The 20,523-nt window shown below is 39.0% G+C and overlaps 1 protein-coding gene across 1 annotated transcript in view; it reads right to left on the bottom strand.

Moving 5' to 3' along the window:
* The window catches only part of SEMA5A (semaphorin 5A), a 492,176-nt gene that overhangs the window by 290,541 nt on the left and 181,112 nt on the right, over positions 1-20,523 (bottom strand). Inside the window, exon 3 of the mRNA XM_068531877.1 lies at positions 19,980-20,176. Within this exon, the coding sequence (XP_068387978.1) occupies positions 19,980-20,100 (121 nt within the window). The 5' untranslated portion in view covers positions 20,101-20,176. The remainder of the gene's footprint in view (positions 1-19,979; positions 20,177-20,523) is intronic.

Consider the following 20,523-nt stretch of genomic DNA (forward strand, 5'->3'; position numbering starts at 1 on the left):
GGATTGGCTGGAAAGTAGCTCCAGCTCTAGCAAATGCTTTTGCTTGGCTTGAAGTCACAGCAAGAGCTGTTGCTACATAATAGAATTACACATCCTTTGGGAGATATCTTTCTCTCACTTGGAGTGTGAAATTCTTGGCGACATCAACTGAAGTTTCATGTAGGTATAAACGTAGAAGAAACCCAGAGCGTTTGAGAATTACGAAACATGCCGCAGATGGAATATTATCTAACTATATGCCCCAGCCCCGCCCCCCTGCTAGGCAACAGTTACATGGCTCTTGCCAAGAGCTACAGACCTGCAATGGGTCGGTTGCTCAGTTGCAATGAAAACAATTTTTAATTCATGCAATGGGATGGCTCAATCAAAAAATTAAGTAAAATAAAATAAAAAGGCATCTCAAGTGATCAGAAAAAAAATGAGTATATGGAAATAGGCAGGGCAAGAGGCAGGATATAGCTGGGAGAAACACAGTATTTCATTGGTTGCTTACAAAAAAAAAAAGGTTGTTTAAAAAACCAGGGGTGCTCAGGTTTGGCTCAGGAAGAAGGGGAAGTCTTAAATAAGAACAGTAATGATAAACACATGCAAAGCTCACTATAATCTTCCCACTTTTTCTTTCACTGTTGTGTACGTTAAATTTTCTCATAGCAGGCATCTTTAACAACCAACTATGAAAATTATTTCCATATGATCTTCCTTCTTTTCCCCTCAGTTCCAAACATTGCCCTCGAGAGCCTTCAAAGCTGAATTAAATCAGAGAAGACACTGAGCAGTTTTGTGCAGACACATTTGAGACTGAAGAATTTATATCTCATAAATGGTGTGAATAATACATTTGACCCTTAATACAAACTTATTTTATAGCCTTGCAGGAAATTCTCACAAATATCTATATTAGACAGGCTTCACAGGTCTAGATGAAATTTTTTCATATGAAATTTTCATCGTAGGAGGGTTACTTGTATTCATAAGGAATAAACTGACAGAATTGTAAAGCTTTCCCAGTGAGAGATGGTAGCCTTGCTTTTATCAGGTTCCTTGAGGGGAAAAAAAGCCTAAGAGGCTTTCAAATAAACAGCTTATCAATATCACCTAAGAGTTAATCAGACCAAAGACAGAATGAGATTAATATTACAGAAGGGTGAATTCTTTTGTACCAGCTCTCATATTGCATAATTATAATTTCCACAATTTTGCAACATGAGTTCTTTGAGGACATTCTTAGTCACTCAAAGAGACTCAAATTCCCACTGCCCACTTCAAGAGACATGAAAAGGCACCAACAGATCTTTCTACCCTCTCAAACTTTTCATGAATCATCTTTTGTCTCAAGCCATTCAACAATATTTCTTTTAAAAAACGAGAAAACACAAAAGTGAGGAATTCTTGCTCTTCTTCATGGGGTCTCAGATTTGGTTGGAAACAACCTGCTAGGGGAAATTTTTTCTGTCTCCTATCATGAGAGTGTCTAGTCAGTGTTTCAGTCAAAAAGAGTATTGACTACTACTCCTGTTCAGAAATAAATATAGAGTATACACTCTGTTTATTAACCAGGGTTTTAGACTATAAAATATTCTATGAAGCATATATAATGATTTATTCATGGGACAGATACACAAGAACCAGTGGCACAGCTCTGGAGACAAAAGCTATGAGCTGCTCGACAGTTCCACAGTTTCTCCTTGTGAAATTTAAGAGGGTGCCAAAAAACTCAGCAATCAAGATAATAATTTAATGCAATATTTTTCAAGGTGTAAATTAACACAAAAAAGCTCATGAAGAACAAACTATCAATATTTTAAATAAAGACATTGGCTCTCCATAGGGCTTGGAAGGAGACTGTACTGATCTTGACTATTTAAAATCTGGATAGTTTGTTCATCATGGATTTTTCTGTCATTTGTATTGATTTTAAAAAATATATATCGCATTAACGTATCTTAATTACCGAGGTTTTTTTGATGCCTCTTAAATATGCACCCAAGGTGAGTTCCTCATCTCACTCTATTCCCAGGCCTACTGGACTCAGGGGTTAATTCATGACTTTTCCCATTCCACTTTGCCAGACACTTCCTTTCCCTCTACAACTTGAGGCAGCCATGTGACATAGCTCCGGCCACTTGCATATAAACAATTCTGCACATGGCGCCCATGAAAGATTTTACACTTGTTGTTGATTTCTGATATGAAACAGATGGGTCAAGAAGTTGGTTATGCCCCATTCTCCTGCTGCTGCCAGCCTCTGAATGCTGCCAACAGCCATCCAAGCATGAAATAAAAACAAAAATCAAAGGCCAGCTCCATGAGGATGATTGAGCAAAATGACAGAGCTTGGGACATTGCTGACACTTCTGAGCTTGGATGCCGAATTCTTTAAGTCTAGTCAGGGAACAATAAATATCCTTATAATTTAAACCACTATTAGGTCAGCTGTCTGCTAGTTGCAGCCAAGATACTTCTAACTGATATTGTAAGTTTAACAGCCAGTGAGCTTTCAGAGTAGGAGTTTCTAAACGTCACTGCGTTAGTGACTTAAAATATAAATTAAGATTTCACCTCTGAGTTGTTTGCTTCTAGATAGAAAAAGTGCCATGTCTAAAATGAAATTAATTCCACTTTAATACGTTAATTAATTGTGGAAATGTATGAAAATGAAAGGGCAAACCATTCTTTATACATGAAATAAATTCATTTTTCCTACTAAACATTTGTGATAAAGATGTTGTCAACGTCAACAGTGTCAATAGAAATCTCAATTTCTATTTTGCTTTTATAATACAGAACTTTACGTTACTATTGTTTGAGGAATAAGAGAGGAGGGAGTTTTCTTAAAGACCTAAGGCATGTCCCAAATGTCCTTTGGGCTACCTTATTATCCTAGTTTGAAGAGCAGTAACATCATAAGTATGGTAAAAACCTTTGATATAATAGTCCAGTATACTCATTTTTCATTTACAGAAACTGAGATCAAAAGGAAAGACAACAAGAGATTGCCATTACATTAGAGAAATAGTTAATAGCAGAATTATAACAATTACACAATTTTCCTTTCTCTAGCCCCGTTTTCTTAAAACATGAACCATGATGCTTTCCAAAAAACTGACTCAGAGAGGATGCCAGGACACAGGGCCTTTGCGTAGACACACAGGAGCCTATGCCAATATTTATTACTTAGTGCTAGAAGCCAAAGGTCCGTACCTGTGCTATCCAACATGGTTGTCACCACGAATACATGCCTTTTTATATTTTAATTTTAGTGAATTAAAATTAAATAAATTTTAAAATTCATTATTTCAGTTGCACTAGCAACATCTCAGTCCTTAACCGCTACACATGGCCAATGGCTACCATGTTTGCCAGGGCAGAACGTCCTTCCATCCTCACAGAAAGTTCTATTGGACAGCGCTGCTTTACACAAATGGGTCCTTTAATTGCCCCATTTCTAACTGTAGAAGTAGGGAAAAGGAAAGGACCACCTATAGAAAATCAGCCCTGTAAAGAATAAAGAAGTATTATATGCACCATGACCAAAATTATTGTAGCTAAATGCATGCCTCTCTCATTTCCTCGCTATGCTTTTAATAGCTGCTAATTCCAAGAAGTAGTATTATCTCTTAAATTGGAAAGTAACTTACAAATCAGCAGTTCTCAGATGTGATGACATCTTCTCAAAGTACATATGAGTCAGAAATATTTTCCTCCAAAGATTATGCTTGGGCGGGGGCAGTGTTTGAAGAAGCACCTTTCTATATAAATTACCTCTCTTATACCAAGTTAACCTGTGCTACAGGGTTTTTGGCTTTTAAAATAGCGCTGGAGGGAAAAACTTTAATGATTAAAACAGCTTATGTGGTGGTTTTCCATTGAAGAACTGAATATCCTGGATTTTAAGTAGCTCTGCTGATACACACATACATAATACACACACGTCTTATTAAATGTTGCATAACATTATTACACATAACAATTTTTCTCATCATAAAGTTCTCACATAATGCTTGGCCTGAATGCCAAGGAAATATGGCACTCACTGTGTTTTGACAAACTCAGGCGATTTCTTAAGCAATTTGATCCTACATTCTGACAAGTCCATTCTTTTCCATTAGAGTTGGAACTAACATAGTTTTTATTTATTTTTTCCATTTTATTTATTTATTTTTTACATATACACGTATCTATTCTTTTTCAAATTCTTTTCCCATTTAGGTTATTACAGAATACTGAGCAGAGCTCCCTGTGAGAACTGACATAATTTTTAAAATTCACTTCACTGAGGTATCATTTAAACACAATAACATTTACCCACTTAAATTCAATTACTTTTACCAACTGTATAAACCTTATCACCACCACCTCAATCGTGACATACAATGATTGCATCAACACACACATTTTCTCAGGAACCTTTGCAGTGGATTCCTTCCCTTGCCCTGTACCCAGGCAACTATTAATATGTATCCTGCTACTTTAGTTTGGTCTTCTGTAGAATTTCACAAAATGGGACAACACAGAATATGTAGTCTTTTCTATCTGGAATCTTTCACTTAGTATACTACTTTTAAGATTCATCCATTTCATTGTCTGTGTTAAGTAGTTTATTTCTTTGTATTTTCTGGTAGTATTCTATTTTACATAATTAATTTGTCCACCCCCACTGATGGACTTTTGAGTTGTTTCCAGTTTGGATTAGATGGGATGACGCTACTGTGAACCTTTGGGTACAAATCTTCCTGTAGACATTATTCAACTTTTTAATTATCCTTGGGCGAAGAGCTATGAGTGAGTTTGCTGGAATTGAAGGAAAGTGTATATTTAACTTTTGAAGAAACTGCATGTTTTCCAAAGTGGCTGCACCATGTTGCATTATCAGCAGCAAAGCATAAGAGGTCCATTTTCACCACATCCTCCTTGATGCTTAGTATTATCGGTCTTTTTAATTTTAGTCACCCTGCTCAATGTGTAGGGATATCTCACCACGGTTGTCATTAGCATTTTCAGATTGCCTAAATCTCTAGTCCATTTATAAATGTCGTAAGAGTTTCTTTATATATTCTGGACACAAGAACTTCAGGAGATATGTGTTTTGTAAATATTTTACATAGCATCTGGATTGTTTTTCCTTTTCTCAATGGCGTCTTTGAAGAGCAAATGTTTTTAATTTTTATGTGGTCCAGTTTATCAAACTTGCTTTTATGTGCTGTTTTGTATCCTAACAAATCTTTGCCTAATCTAAGGTCTGAGAAATTTTTTTTTCAAACAGTTTCTTCTAGAGAGTTTATAAGTTTGTCTCTTAACTTCAGGTCTATGATCCATTTCAGTTAATTTTTGCATTGAGAGGTCCAGTTTTTCCAGCACCATTTTTTGGAAGAACTATATTTCCTCATTAAATTACCATGGCCACTTTGCTGCAAATTAATTGACAGTATATATGTGGGTCTATTTCTGGTCTCTGCTTTCTGTTACATTGATTTCTATGTTTATCCTTGTGCAAACATCACACTGTCTTGAATTCAAGTACTGTTAAGACTTCCAAAATTACTCTCCTTTTCAAAAGCTCTTTCAGCTTTTCTAAGTCTTTTGTATTTCCATGTAAATTTTAAAATCAGGTTTTCAATTTATACAGTAAAAGCACATGAACTTTTCACTGGGTTTGTAAGAGTCTATAGATTGCAATGCATATGCTACAGTTGAATTTATATCTTAACATTAAATTTCTGATCTGTAAATATTTATCTCCAATTGTTTTGGTCTTTTTAATTTTCTCAGTAATGTTGGGTAGCTTTCAATGTTTGGCTCCTGGACATATTTTGTTAAAGATATCCTTATTTCATATTTATGAGCTACTATAAATGATAGAATTTAATTTCCATTTATAATTATTAAGTGATAGTATATCACAATGCAATTGAATTTTTTTATATTATGTATCTGGAAATCATGAGACATTCACTTAATAGTTCTAATAGGTCTTTTTAAAATTTCAGTGACCGCTCTTATTCTTCCTTTTTATGTATGCCATTTGTTTATTAAATTACTTTGATTATAATATATTATTTATTTATCTAATATTACCTTTCTCAGGGGCTAGTACAATGATAACTAAAAGCACTAAAAATAGTAATGGTAAACATCCTTGTGGGGAAAGCATTCAGGCTTTCACCGTTAAATATTATATTTAGATTTTTTTTAAGGTGCCTTTTGTCATGTGTGGCAACAACCTTTACTTCTAGTTTTTATCATGAATGTGTGTTGAATTTTATCAAATGATTTTTCTATATCTATTGAGATGAATTTAAAAAAATATTTTTGGTCAGTTAATGCACTGATTTACACTGATTGATTTTCAAGTGTTAAACCTTGGAAATCCTATGCAATCTTATATTTATGCAATAAAACCCACTGGGACATGATGTACTATCTTTTTTACAAATGGCTGGATTCGATTGCTGAACTGTTATTAAGGATTTTTGTGCCTATGATTGTGGGAGATATTGGTCTATAGTTTTATATATGAAAATGTCTTGTCTGATTTTGGTAAGAGTAATAATGACTTCTTAAATAAGCTGAGAAGTGTTCCATCCTCTTCTACTCTGGAAGAGTAGAATCAGTGTCCTTTTTTTTTCCTTGAGTACTCGTCAAAATTCACTATTGAAGCCATCTGGATTTGAAGTTCTCTTTGTTGGAAGAGTTTTAAGTACAAATTTAATTCCTTTAATGGACACAGAATTAGTTTATCTGACTTTTCTTAAGTGAACTTGGAGAGATTGTTTATCTTCAAAGAATTTGTCCACTTCATCTAAGTTGTCAAATTTATTGGCATAGAGTTGTTCATTGTTTGCTATTAATCTTTTTTAACTTCTGTAGGTTCTGTAGTGATGTCTCCTCATTCATTCCTAATATTGATAAATATATATCTCTCTTGTTCCTAACCAATCTAGTTAAAGGTTTATTGATATTATTGGTCTTGTTAAAGAACTAGGTTTTAGTTTCATTGATCTTCATTATTCTTTATTTCCACTTAAACTGATTTATACTCATCTTCATTTTCTTCTTCCTTCTGTTTCCTGTAGGTTTAATTTGCTTTTTTTTTTGTAGACTTCCTTAAGGAAGATCCCAGAACCACTGATAGCAGATCTTTCTCCATCCCTAATATAAGTAAATAATGATATAAATCCCCCCACCCTGAGCTCTGCTTTACTATATACCACAAATTTGGATAAGTTGTGCTTTTATTGTCATTCAGATGAAAATATTTTAGAATTTCCCTTTAATTTTTTATTTGACCTATGAGCCAGTTAGAATTATACTGCTTAAATTCCACTATAATTTTCTATATACCATTTTGTTACTGATTTTTAGTTTGATTCTGATGTGCTCATTGATTACACAGGCACGATTTCAATCCTTTTTAATGTATTGAGACTTGATTTATGCTGGTCTGTGTTTGTATTCTCCATTACTGTGCTATGTCTTGGAAACTACTTTCAGTGAGCTGAGCCAATCATAGGACTCATCTTGTTTACTTCCTTTCCCTAAGAAATTACAATCCTGTGCCATCCTCTGCCTGTTGTACATTGTCTGAAAACTGTACTTGCTAATATTTTGTCTGGTTTTCTTGTTTAAATCACGAAGGTAAATCAAATCCCTTTTTCCCATCATGGTCAGACAGAAAAGTCCCCTATATCATTTTTCAAATTAAAAATCATCTGTTTACCAAATCTTGGTCAAACAAGAAACATATATGACAGAAAATTTCTGTCAATTTATATACAATTTGCAAAATTAGTATTAGATGTTGTAGTTAAAAACTCTATCATGATAGTAGAATTCACACATTCATATATTTTGCATTGGTTTGCATCTATAGTCCCGAAACTAATTATTTTGTGTTAGGGATTTATACTTTTATCCATGGATTTATCAGCTAAGATTTTGTTTTCTCACTATGAAATGGAGAAATTATTATTTCCATGCTGGAGCTTTACTTTTGTAAATATGTTTTTTTAAGTAGGGCTGACCCTTTGGAATTAAGAAATAAAAGCATTTAAATGAGCTCTAAATTTGAATGAGTCATGCTTTATATTATTCTAGTCTATTTTTTTTAATTCAGAAAATGTTTGAATCTGGCTTGAACCATCCATGCAATGATTTGAAGTTTTCTCTTTAACTACTAAATTATAACTTCTCAATATACTTTTGCATTATACAGTAACTAACATTAAAATCCAGACAAAAATCATAAAGACTAAATATTCAGATTTCTTGTTCTCTTCATCACTGCTAGTTTCCAAATTGCTGTGCCTCATAGAGCTTTCAAAAAATCGCTTCCCAGAAATACAGACTTGTATATGCAGCTGATTACTAGACATTTCCACTTGGATGCTAAAGAAACATCTCACACTTAACATGTCCAAAACTGAGCCTCCCAAACTCCTTCCAAGTGTGACTCTCTTACAACCTTCCTCATCTCAGTAAATAGCACTTCCACTCTGATCAACCACTCAAGCCCAAAGCCTTAGAGTCTCTCTTGCTTTTCTCTTTCTCTCACAGCACATGTACAATCTGAAAGGAAATACTTTGGACTTGACTTCCAAATACACTCTATCCAGAATATGGTCACTGCTCCCTGGTGTCCACTGTTAACACTCTCAACTAAGCCACCACCATCACCAGTCTATATCACTCACCAGCCCCCAAAATGCTCTCACTGCTCTAAATCCCACACGCCCAACCACAGTTCAGTCTGTCCTCAGCACAGCAGCCAGAGTGACCCTGTAAGTCATGTTAGTGCCTTACACTATCATTCCTCTGCTCAAAATCTTCCAGTGTCCCCCCACCCTAAATAAAGGTCAAATTCATAAAGGCCCTACAGAACGTGGCCCTTATTATCCTTCCAAACTCACCTCCATTACTCCCTCCATTCAGGCCACACTGGCCTCCCTGCTCTTACTCAGACCTACCAAGTACCCTCCCACCTCAGGGCCCAGGCACTTGCTCTTCCCTCTGCCTGGAACACGTTTTCCTCATTTATCCACATGGCTTGCCCCCTCACCTCCTGAAGTCTTGACTCAATGGGTCATTCTGTATGCCGCACAATTTAGTCAGGAAAAGAGAAACTACCCTAGGTACCTCAAACAGAGAACATTTAATATAGGGAACTGGTTGTAAAGGTATTGGAAGATAAAGTACAAGAACGAAGGAAGAATGCATGACACGCAGAGATGAGCAGCTGCTAACAACCTGGGCTGGACCCCATAAGCCTGTTCCTGCTGCTGTGCTCTTCTCAAGCAGCTGTGACTCAAGCTGTGACTGCCTGCTCCCCAACTGGGGACTTAGAATCGCCTCAGTCCTCAGCCACGCTACGCAGGCATAAATGTGATCCTCACTATTCCTCCAGCCTTCTCAGCAACTGCTGGTTCCTCCCATTCACACATCCTAACAGGAACCCAGCTGGGTCGGAAGCCTGAGAAATTTCACCGACTCTCTGACCAGTTGTACAAAGTGAAATATAAAAGGGACAGCTGTGGGGATGGAGGCAACAGGTAAATGCCGGGCACACCTGGTTACCCTGATGAAAACTGCAAGACCCCTCCCCTCCTTAACGCATTCCCTGCTTTATGTTTTTCCTCAGCCCTTAGCACCACATAACCCAGTCTATATTATATCATCTTATTATTGTCTGTCTCCCCTAATAGAACATAAACTCAGCACAGGCCAAGATTTCTACTGTTTCACTTATTGGGGTAACCCCGTGACTGAAACCATTTCTGGCACATCATATGCACTCAATAAAGATTGACTGAATTATTAATGAACTGGAGCTCTGGTTTTATCTTCAAACAAGCAGAAGCTAAAGACTCTGTGTGATGAGGTGAGGGACTCCAGTGGCACAAAAATCAAAACTACGAATAAGAATGACAATCGTTAATCACCCTCTGAGAGCCACCAGGAGCACTCTGCCAGTCCAGCTGTTCTGGCACCAGGGTCTCGTTTCATTGATTTTATTTAATAGGGTTTGTAGTCTATCTAACACGCAGTCCAGAGGTGCTTTCAAGGTGGGAATGGTCAAATAGCATTACGACAAGTTTGTCATCTTGCAGATTGGAAGAATCTATTCATTTGGCGTGTTAGCATGCATTATCACCGCACTCTTGATTATGAATGAGAACGCTTCCTGCCTCATGTGACCCATGTGATGAGGCTTTCTGAAGTCTATCCCTGACTCACATGAGGGAAATGGGAAAGCAAAAGAGAAATTAAAAAATAACTCCTTTTCTTTAAAAAGCTTCAGGAAAATAAAAGGTTATGGTGCTGATTAAATTAGTACACAAACTAAATAAGATTTAGAAAATTCAGTGTAGTCTTTTCTTTGTTATATTGATAACAGAAAAATTTCAGCACTGCTGTCTGCTGAAATGGGCGTAATGTTTTGTCTCCTCAAATGTGACCATGGCAGATTACCTTGCCTTGATATTAGAAGAAGACAAGAAGTCAAAAATCCAAGAAAAAGTATTGCTTAATTAAAAGTTTATTCACCCTACATTTAATCTCCAACTCTTACTCATAAATAAAAAAAGGATTAGATGTTTGTCTACCGTCATTGTGAGAAATGGATGAATTGCCCATTTAATGCTTAGAAAGACTATAATATGCTTAAAGATAAATAAAACACAATAACATACCATTTGAGGCCCAACAAAATGATCGTTTTAAATCAGAGTCCTGACAATAACTTCACAAACTCTTATCCCCAGTTTTAATGCAATCCCATTGAACTACTTAACTTCTAAAGTATTCCATTTGCAGTCTCAGAAAAATAGAAACTATTTCCCCACCCAGACAAATCAATCAAAAATTGATTATCTCAAGATAAAATATAGATGTGGAATCTTACAAATTATTTCATTAGTGGCGCTAGAACACAAAAGTAATCCAAAAGTTATTGATCATTCTCAAAACTCAGTAAGTTATTTTCATCAGAACTTAATCATTGTTTATAAAAAACATACAACAGGGACCCTCAGCTTTCATCAATCAAAGATCAATAAACATAAAAGTACAACACAGGTATTGCAACCAATTCACTCAATGAATAATGCATAGTGGTTTTACAATGAGTGCATTTTCTTCTAACACCTCTATGCACTCATGAATGATCATTACATACCTACATTGTAGAGTTGAAAAGTAATGTGTTTTTTAATATTCCATTTTTTCAGATAGCAAACTAGCAACAGACTTTAAAATAAAAAATGTATTACCAAGTGTAGCTCTTAACGTATAGAATAGGCAGTGTACTTATACCTTAGCTGTTTCATTTGCATATAGGTTCAAATATTCTGCCCACATAATTTTGAGATTACATTATATGAAACATTCAGTCATTTGCATGATAACAGCAGTTAAATTATTGATGGGTCTAAGGACTTTTTATAGGATCCATAACAACACTTTTCTTTCCCAAATAAAGGCAAAGGAGGATAACTCATAACCCGTTATGAAACCAAAGAGAATCACACTTGATTTATGTAAATTTTAGTTTTTACAAAGAAAAGCATTGAGTTCAAGACACTTTTCAACAGTAATCGGTATCTTGCTATTATTTAATCAGATTCACATGAAAATATTAAAATGAAGTTTATGCAATCTATTTTTAATTAAAATAAATTTTCCTAATTCTTCCTTGGAGAAAGCGGGCCATTGTCACGCAGTCATACACACTTAATGATTTATAAAGGTCAAATGGCAGATCTGAGACTAGAAGAACAGGGAGAAATACTGTAAGCAATTTTAATCAAGGTCTTTACAGGGTCAAAGACTCTGAAATCTCTGAAATCTGACAGGGACTCTAGAAATTATCTACGACAGCCCCTCCTGTGGTGATGAGCGTCCTAGATCCTAGGAGAAGAGATAAAATCCAGCCAGGATCATGAAACCACATGCCTGTCTGGGGCATGAGAGACCGCACAGCAAAAACCCAGAGAGAAAATGGAGGAGCAGTGTGGGACACGTACAGAGCCCTGGGATGTTCACGAGGCCATGGGATAGGTCTGGAGCCCCGAGACAGGCATGGAGCCTTGACACGTGCATGGGGCTGTGAGGCCACACGAAGAGCCGCAGGACAGCTATAGAGCCATGGGACATGCATGAGGCCACAGGACAGGCGTGGGATGCTGGGACACACGTAAGGAGCCACAGAACAGGTATGGAGCCCCAAGGGGAGCAGGTGGTGAGCCAAGCAATGCCAGGGGTCCCGAGGTCTGTGAGCCAGTCAAGGGAAGAGTGGTAAGAGGCAGGACCACGGGCAGGGTTGGCAGTTAACAGGGAGAGAGGAAATGTGTACATGACACCCTCCAGACTGGGAGAAAGACAGCCTCTCGGAGGTAGGGAAGAGCTGGGGCTCCCAGTAAGTTAACATAAAGAAGAGCCAACAGAGAGTTACAAAACTTGCCACACATTTTTATTGTCAACACTGAACACATCAATGCCTTTAACAGGAAGGCAATGGAATATAGTTATACCATTTGAAAGAAAAACACAGGATCCATGAAAAATAATCATTCATCCTGTGGTATGGGAATAGAACGCGAGTTTAAAATCCTGGGTTGGCCCCTTTCGGTCATGGATTTTTCAATCACCTAAGGCTACATGTGGGGATAAGGCAGTTGTTTAAACTCGAGGGCCACATGCCACATCCCGGTCCAGTCCCAGTGATGGCCCAAGCTGGAATAGCCATTCCGAGTCCCTCAGACCTGGGGCCAAATATTGCTAATCTAGTGTCAAGCATCCATACGGTTCTTCCATAAGTTCCAAAACAATTCTCAGGCCAAACAACAAATCCAGAAGTAGGAAGACACTCAGCAGGAACATCCAGGAGTTACAGATAGAGATCCCAGGGAGCTGAGAGGAGAATTCACAGCACCTGGCCTGATTCTGCAGGCAGAAGTCATCTTGGGCATTAATATTAAGTGCTGTCAATCCCAGTCCTGGGCAAATATGTGAACAAAACTATAATTCAAAAACATACAGGCATCCCTATGTTCATAGCAGAACTATTCACAATAGCCAAGACATGGAAACAACCTAAATGTCCATTGACAGATGAAGGGATAAAGAAGATGTGGTACATATATACAATGGAATACTACTCAGCCATGAAAAAAGACTGAAATAATGCCATTTACAGCAACACGGATGCAACTAGAGATTATCATACTAAGTGAAGTAAGTCAGAAAGAGAAAGACAAATACCATATGACATCACTTATGTATGGAATCTAAAATACGACACAAATGAACTTATCTACGAAACAGAAACAGACTCACAGACATAGAGAACAGACTTGTGGTTGCCAAGGGGGAGGGGACGTGGGGGAGGGAGGGATTGGGAGTCTGGGATTAGCAGATGCAAACTATTATATATAGAATGAATAAACAACAAGACCCTACTGTAGAGCACAGGGAAATATATTCAGTATCCTGTGATAAACCATAATGGAAAAGAATATGAAAAAGAATGTGCACATATATACATATATATGTATATTTATATATATATATGTGTACCTGAATCACTTTGCTGCACAGCAGAAGTTAACACAACATTATAAATCAACTATATTTCAAATGAAATAAATTAAAAAAATACTAAGTGCTGTCAGCTAAGACACTGAAAAAAGGCCTCCAAATTAGTCATGATATTAAAGCTGCAAGGCAAAGTAAGCCTGAGTACAGCATGACTCACCCCAGCGGTGGTCTTCCTCTGTGTGTTATGTGAAATTGCCCAATTCCTATAACAGGAGCACATTCTCTAAATTGCGAGCGTGCTGGGTAAACTTTAATCAATAAACAAACAAAAGCAGAATATGGCACTAATCGCCTTAAGTGGACATTAAACATTTAAAACTCATTTCAGATACAGTTATGAGATTCAGTAAGCGTGCTGAGAAACACGCTGTCTTGAAGGGTCGCTATTTTCCCCCCTTTATTGGAACAGACATTTAAGCAAACGACAAGGACATAAGTGTGAAGGGTGCGTCTGTCACGGGTCAGGGTGTTTTAGCAGCCACTGCACGAGCAGGGATAAATATTCCAGAACATGCAGTCAAGGGAGTACCCTTGCAAACACAGCAAGCTGTTAGGGCTTGTTGAGCAATGAACTCCACAAGACAAGCAGAGCCCGAAGTGGTAAATATTTTACCAAGGCTGGGAAAAAAGATCCTGCCAACACCTTCTGCCCAGCCAGGTAAATCAAATCAAGACTTCAATGAAATGTGCTTCCTTGTACTGAGATGTTCCTGCAGACGCTTCCTGAGAAGCCTCCCGTGCAGGGTGCCTCCAACGTATAATGCTAGATCATGAAATTTTAAATGTACCCAGAAACCAAGATGGTAAACATCAAGATGATCCAGCCCTTCCTTTAGTTCTCTCTTATCAGTGTCTGATCACACCTTCTCAAACTTTCCTGTGTTGAGCGCAGAAGAGTGTTGATGGGGCATAGCCATGGCCCTGCTCAGCTATAACAGGAGCCATTTCAAGGGCTGACTGGGCTCCAAACAGCCACAGGGAATCTTTTATGTCTGTTTTTGATCAACAGTCTTATCCTTTCTTAAGAGAAGCACTTCCTTCCTAAAGCACCCATACTCTTGGCCCATGGCCTGCATACTCCTTCTCAGCCAAGACGGAGGTCCCCAGGTACTCCCTCCCTCTAACTGCCCTGCATCCTGGGTGCCCTGGCCTCCCTCCCTCTGGGCTGGCTGGAGGTGGGGTCTCCTTCCTGTGAGCTAATCCCTCACCTCTGCCCAATATCCTATCCCCTCCTATAGCCCCGGGGAATTTGCCTAGTCAATTATCTCCCCCTGTCTTTTCTCTCTTCACCAGTACCATTTAAGGATGATTAAGTAATACTCTCTTGAAAGCCGTTCCCTGTCCTCATGTCCCTGCCAACTGAGACAGTAATTCTCTATTTTTATGTCTATTTCTTCACCTCACATTTATCCCTTCACTCATGAGCATCTAGTTTTATCCCCAGCACTGCTGCCAAACTGCTCTGATAAATGCCGTTTGCTACGGGTTGATGTGTCCACCCCACGCCCACCCAGAGATATCTTGAAGTCCTAACCTCATGCACCTGTGATGATTGTGACCTTATTTGGAAATAGGGCCTTGATGTAATTAATTAAGATGAAGTCATGCTGGGTGAGGGTGGGCCCTAAACCCAGTATGACTTGTGTCCTTATAAAAAGCAGAGAAAACAGACACAGAACACAGACGCACAGAGAGAATGCCACGTGACTACAGACTCAGAGAACTGGAGTGATGGGTCCACAAGCCAAAGAACGCCAAGGATTGCTGACAGCCCCCCGAAGCTAAGAAGCGGCCAAGATTCTTCCCTAGAGCTTTCAGAGCGTGGCCCTGGTGACACCTTGCTTCTGGACTTCTAGCCTTCAGCACTGTGAGAGAAGATACTGTGATTGTTTTAAACCACCCAGTTTGTAGTATTTGGTTACAGCAATACTGGGAAACTAGTACACCATTGCTGACAGAGTTTCTGGGAGGGTGACCATCTGTCCCAGTTTTCCCAGAAGATAGTAGGGCTTTCAGTGCTACATCCCAAAAAGTCTCGGGCAAATCAGGATGAGTTTGTCACTCTACCTTCTGGCCCACAGGTGCCTTGAACTGGCTGCATCATGAGACACGCTGACGGCCACCTCCCTCTTGGAAAAGCTCTCCTTTCTTGGTTCCCATGATACCTGCTCTCAGTTAGTTAACTCCAGCCGATGGCAGCTAGGAACTCAGCTTTCTCGATCTAACATCATTTCAGATTCCCCTTCTTTATTTCGTCTGGAATCAACAGCCAAGAACCCAGGGCTCACTCTCAGTGCCTCCTGCCCCCTCCTGTCTTATATCCTCTAAAACATCAACAACTCCCTCTTCACATCTCCAGGATCCACCCAATTCTCTACATTTCTGCTACCACTCCCGCAGCTCAGGCCCTCATCGCTGCTCCCTTTGGTCACAGCAGTGGTCCCAGAATTTGCTCTTCCTGCCGGCATTTCTCCATCCTCCAAGGTGAGCCTGTGCAGACAAGAGGGGGACTTCTTTTTTTTTTTTTTTTTAAGACATTGATTATTCTTTTTTAAAAATTTTATTTATTTATTTTTGGCTGTGTTGGGTCTTCGTTTCTGTGCGAGGGCTTCCTCTAGTTGCAGCGAACGAGGGCCACTCTTCATCGCGGTGCACGGGCCTCTCACTATTGCGGCCTCTCCTGTTGAGGAGCACAGGCTCCAGACGTGCAGGCTCAGTAGTTGCGGCTCACGGGCCCAGTTGCTCCACGGCATGTGGGATCCTCCCAGACCAGGGCTCGAACCCGTGTCCCCTGCATTGGCAGGCAGACTCTCAACCACTGCGCCACCAGGCAAGCCCGAGGGGGACTTCTTGAGATGCCTTTTGATGCCGTGCATTATTGAATCCTCACTGTAAGTTTCATCTCCTTCTACTTCCGCTCTGTAATCTGAACTAAGATTTCATGGCTTACTGTACTCGACACTTGCCAAAAACCGCTGTGCTCCCCTCATGAGATTCATAAACACCTTCTAACAATCATCTGGGACTCAGCTCTGCCGTTGCTGCATCCTAGAAAACCTCCTTAACCATTCCTCTACAGCACAGGCTGTCTGCTTCAGACACCCCTTCCCTGGGCTCACACAGCACCCGGCAAAGACACCTGAGAGGACCCTTAATACAGTGTAATGCAATGGTCCTTTTGGTTTATATTCCTCAAGATATTCTAGACCCTTAACAGGAACTAGGTTTTTTACCTCTATCTCCTCCATATTTAGCACAGACCCCGGTACATATATAGGCAGTTATTAAATGTCTGTTGAATGTTCAGTCCAAATTTTAAAAATGAAAATCAAAAGTATGTTGAGATGCCATTTATGAGCTATGGGGTTTTCCCAAATCCCACAGCTTAACAGTGCACTCTGTTGGAAAGTTTAGTGCGAAACAGATACTCCTATCCAGGGCAATGAGAATGCAAAATGGTGCAACCTTCATGAAAGGGAATCAGGCAGTTATCTAGCAAAACCACAACTGCAGTCACCCCGTGACCCAGCAATCCCAATTCCAGGAATCTCTGTCAATGTTACACTTGCAAAAATATCAAAAGTGCAGGAGGCACTACACATTGTAACACTATACATTATCACTTCTCCCAGCAGGGAGTTGCTGAGTAGACTAGAGTTCATTACATAGAGGAGAGCTATGTGACTATGAGAAGAAGTGACATAAATCCATACTACTGGGACGTGGACTCCAGGGTATATCACGATGTCAAAAAATGCCAGATAGAGAAAACTCTGTATATATGCTACTCTTTAAGAAAAGAGGGTATGAATATATATGTGCATGTGTATGTGTGTGTGGAGTTTGGTTTATATTTAAAAAGAAGCATAAACTATAAACTATAAGTAAAAGGTCAGCTAAAGGCAGAGAGCGTGAACAAGGTAAGGAAAACAGTTTCTCTGAACACCGCTTGTTTTATTAATTTGACTTTAAAACACTACAGAATAATGTAATGTAAATTTTGAAAACCTCGAAAAATCAAGTGAAATTAAACAAATGAAATTAACTGGATTTTGAGTTGGCGGCACAACCCTACAAAGGGAAATTCTTTCAATTTCGAGGTGCTAATTTTGCTTCAATTTTCCGGTGAGATTTATACCCTGAGGACTAAAAGAAAAGAAGAAAAATCATCCGAAAGGGTTTTCTGTAGTCAACAAGGACTAAAGTTGCACAGAACTGTTATTCTGAAATGACTAAGTATGTATTACAGGAAAAGGCAAAGGAATAATTATGCTGACCTGCAGAGACAGGATTCTGTGCACAGGAGAGAAAGATAGAGACATAAAATGGAAGAGGATCAGAAAGTCTCTAGAGTCCTGGAGATGAGCTGGAAGTTTCCAGAGCAACTTCTGGTGTGTTTTAAAGAACGTTTTCCTTAGCTCTGTACACTGAAAACACCTGACTTTGATCACCCCTATGCTTGAATCAGATAAAAACGGCTGATTCTCAGGTCAATAGAAGGAAATGGATAAGAGGAGTCTTATTATCCCAGAGAATAATCAAGCCATCCAAGGCCACTTGGGTTGTTGCCAAAGAACTCAGGGGCCAACCTCAAGAGGCTCCCCTAGGCCTGAAATGTGATGATTTCACCATCTGTAAGAACATAAGCTGCAAGTGATGGAAATATACAAATACTGAAATCCATGTATTAAAAATAATTCTAATAACCACTTTTTTTTTAAAAAAGCAAACATAACATTTTATTTGTCCCCTCTGGATAATGTTGGAGAACCAACTAAGTAGGCTCTTAACAAAAATGGTAAAGGGAAGAAAAATAAGCATTCACTCTGCCTTTCCTATGTCAGTTGCACCCTCAGGATATTCAAATAGTTGAGGAGGGAAAGTTACTTTATGTAGAAATATTTTACCCATTAAATGCAAAAAGAATTGTAAAATTAAAAACTCCCAGTTTTTCACCCATGAATGAATCAGGAGATTTAGGCCGTGATCCTCGATGACTGATCAATTCACATCCCGATGAAGGACGCAGCACCATCCGTGACACAGCAGAGACACAAAGATGCACACCTGAATCTCGGCGGCCTCTGGATATCACTACTAATTTACAGACACATTCAGGACGGAAGAGCGTCTGAACGACGGCAATGGGAAGCGCTGGGCAAACCCTGGATTGTGGAAACTCTGCAGGACGATGGATTCAAGTTTCTTTAAAAATTAATTTGCAAGGGGAGAGCAACAACAACAAAACACAGCGAAGGATGAAGAGACTCAAGACATACACCAGCCAACTGCAATAGACGACACCAGCCAACTGCAATAGATGAAGGTCCTTCCGTTCCTGACTCAGTTCAACCGTTACCAGAACAAGGCACAAGCATTCCTGGGACCATCAGGGCTCTCACAGGACTCACTGGATGTTTGCTAATTTTATGGCATTGGTTTTTGTCTGGGTTTCTGATGTTTTGGTGTGATTATGGCATCACGAATTCCTTATCTTTGATAGCCAAGAAGTGAAATATTATGGCACTATTGTATCATTTCTTGAATTTGCTTCAAAATAATTTGGTGAATGTGGGTAGAGCATGGGTGGGGATATACATGAAAAAAGGTGGGCCAGGGATTAATAAATACAGGGGCTGGGTGTTCCTTAGACTCTTCTATTTTTGTATATATTTCAAATCTTTTTGTGATATAAAAGTTACAAAATTACAGACTACAAAACTATTCATTGGATGAATTATTAAAATACAATGTCTGATTAATTATACTCAGTTTCATGATATAAGAGCAAGTTCCTTGAGGACAGAGACAAAGACTAGTTTACTTATCACCTTAAATGCTTAGAAATGTCCAGGGTGTAAAGAACCCTAAATAAATTTTGATGAATTAAAGAATGAAAGAATGTGTATACACACTAATCAATTGATCCTACAGATATGTAGGCATATTTGAGACAGTAAACCAATTCTGTCTGCCACGCAATGCCAGACAGAGACAAAGGCGTACATTGTGTGGTGGGACTAAGGCTTTGTTGGGAAATGCTGAAATGAAGAATTTTTGGTTTGGTTTGGTTTTGTTGTTATTTCTGTGGGTCACATTTTTCTCCCCCGGTTCAAATGCCTAGGAGGCTGACAGCACCTGTTAAGTAAAAGTGGCCTCAACAATGGAACTTTCTGCCTATGATTATTCTGAGCTTGGATTCTTCTTAAGATAGTGATCAGTTTCAGAATATGAAACTCTGGTGATGGGGGATTTTGTATTTTTGCTCTGATTTTAAACAATGTCTAAAACAAGACTCACAGAATAATAGAGTGATAACCAGTGCTATTATGAGTATGGAACGAGCATTTAAATGGTGCCTTTGCAATCAGAGCGTGCTCGACCCTCACCTTTATAGGAAATGACCGGGTGCTCTGCTCTCTGGCACTGAGATGCGTCTGTCTCCGGCTGGGCGAGTCTCCACCATCCCAGGCTTGAGAAGAGCCACGCAATGATGCAGGGTCCGTTCATGGTGGGCAGGAGACCTTAGGCTCTGGACACTTGTCTTTAACCAGAAGTTCGTCGTCCCGTCATGTGGGGAAAGTGCCTAAAACACGCAAAAGAGAACAAGTGCGTTAACATGGGTTCACGTTTTCTGGTGGGTGGTCTTTCAGTAAAGCCCCATCACGCCCTTTAAAAAAAAAGAGCCTTGCCGTGCTTGGACAAACACACCTTTTTCTAGGAGATATTTCAGAAATGTGTGAGTAATGATGTATGTCTCAATCTAGACCTCTTTTCCTCCCAATAATTTTATGAGATAAGCCATTGACTATAAAAGAAGGAATGTTCAAGTTTAAGCTCTATCAAGTTGTCATCGTCCCCTCCCCCGTGAAGAATTCGGTTTCAGAGTTGTGATCATCGATTGGTTTTCCCTTGGAACGTCATTCTTGCCCC

The sequence above is a fragment of the Eschrichtius robustus genome, chromosome 2, assembly GCF_028021215.1.
Source record: "Eschrichtius robustus isolate mEscRob2 chromosome 2, mEscRob2.pri, whole genome shotgun sequence".
Taxonomy (NCBI): domain Eukaryota; kingdom Metazoa; phylum Chordata; class Mammalia; order Artiodactyla; family Eschrichtiidae; genus Eschrichtius; species Eschrichtius robustus.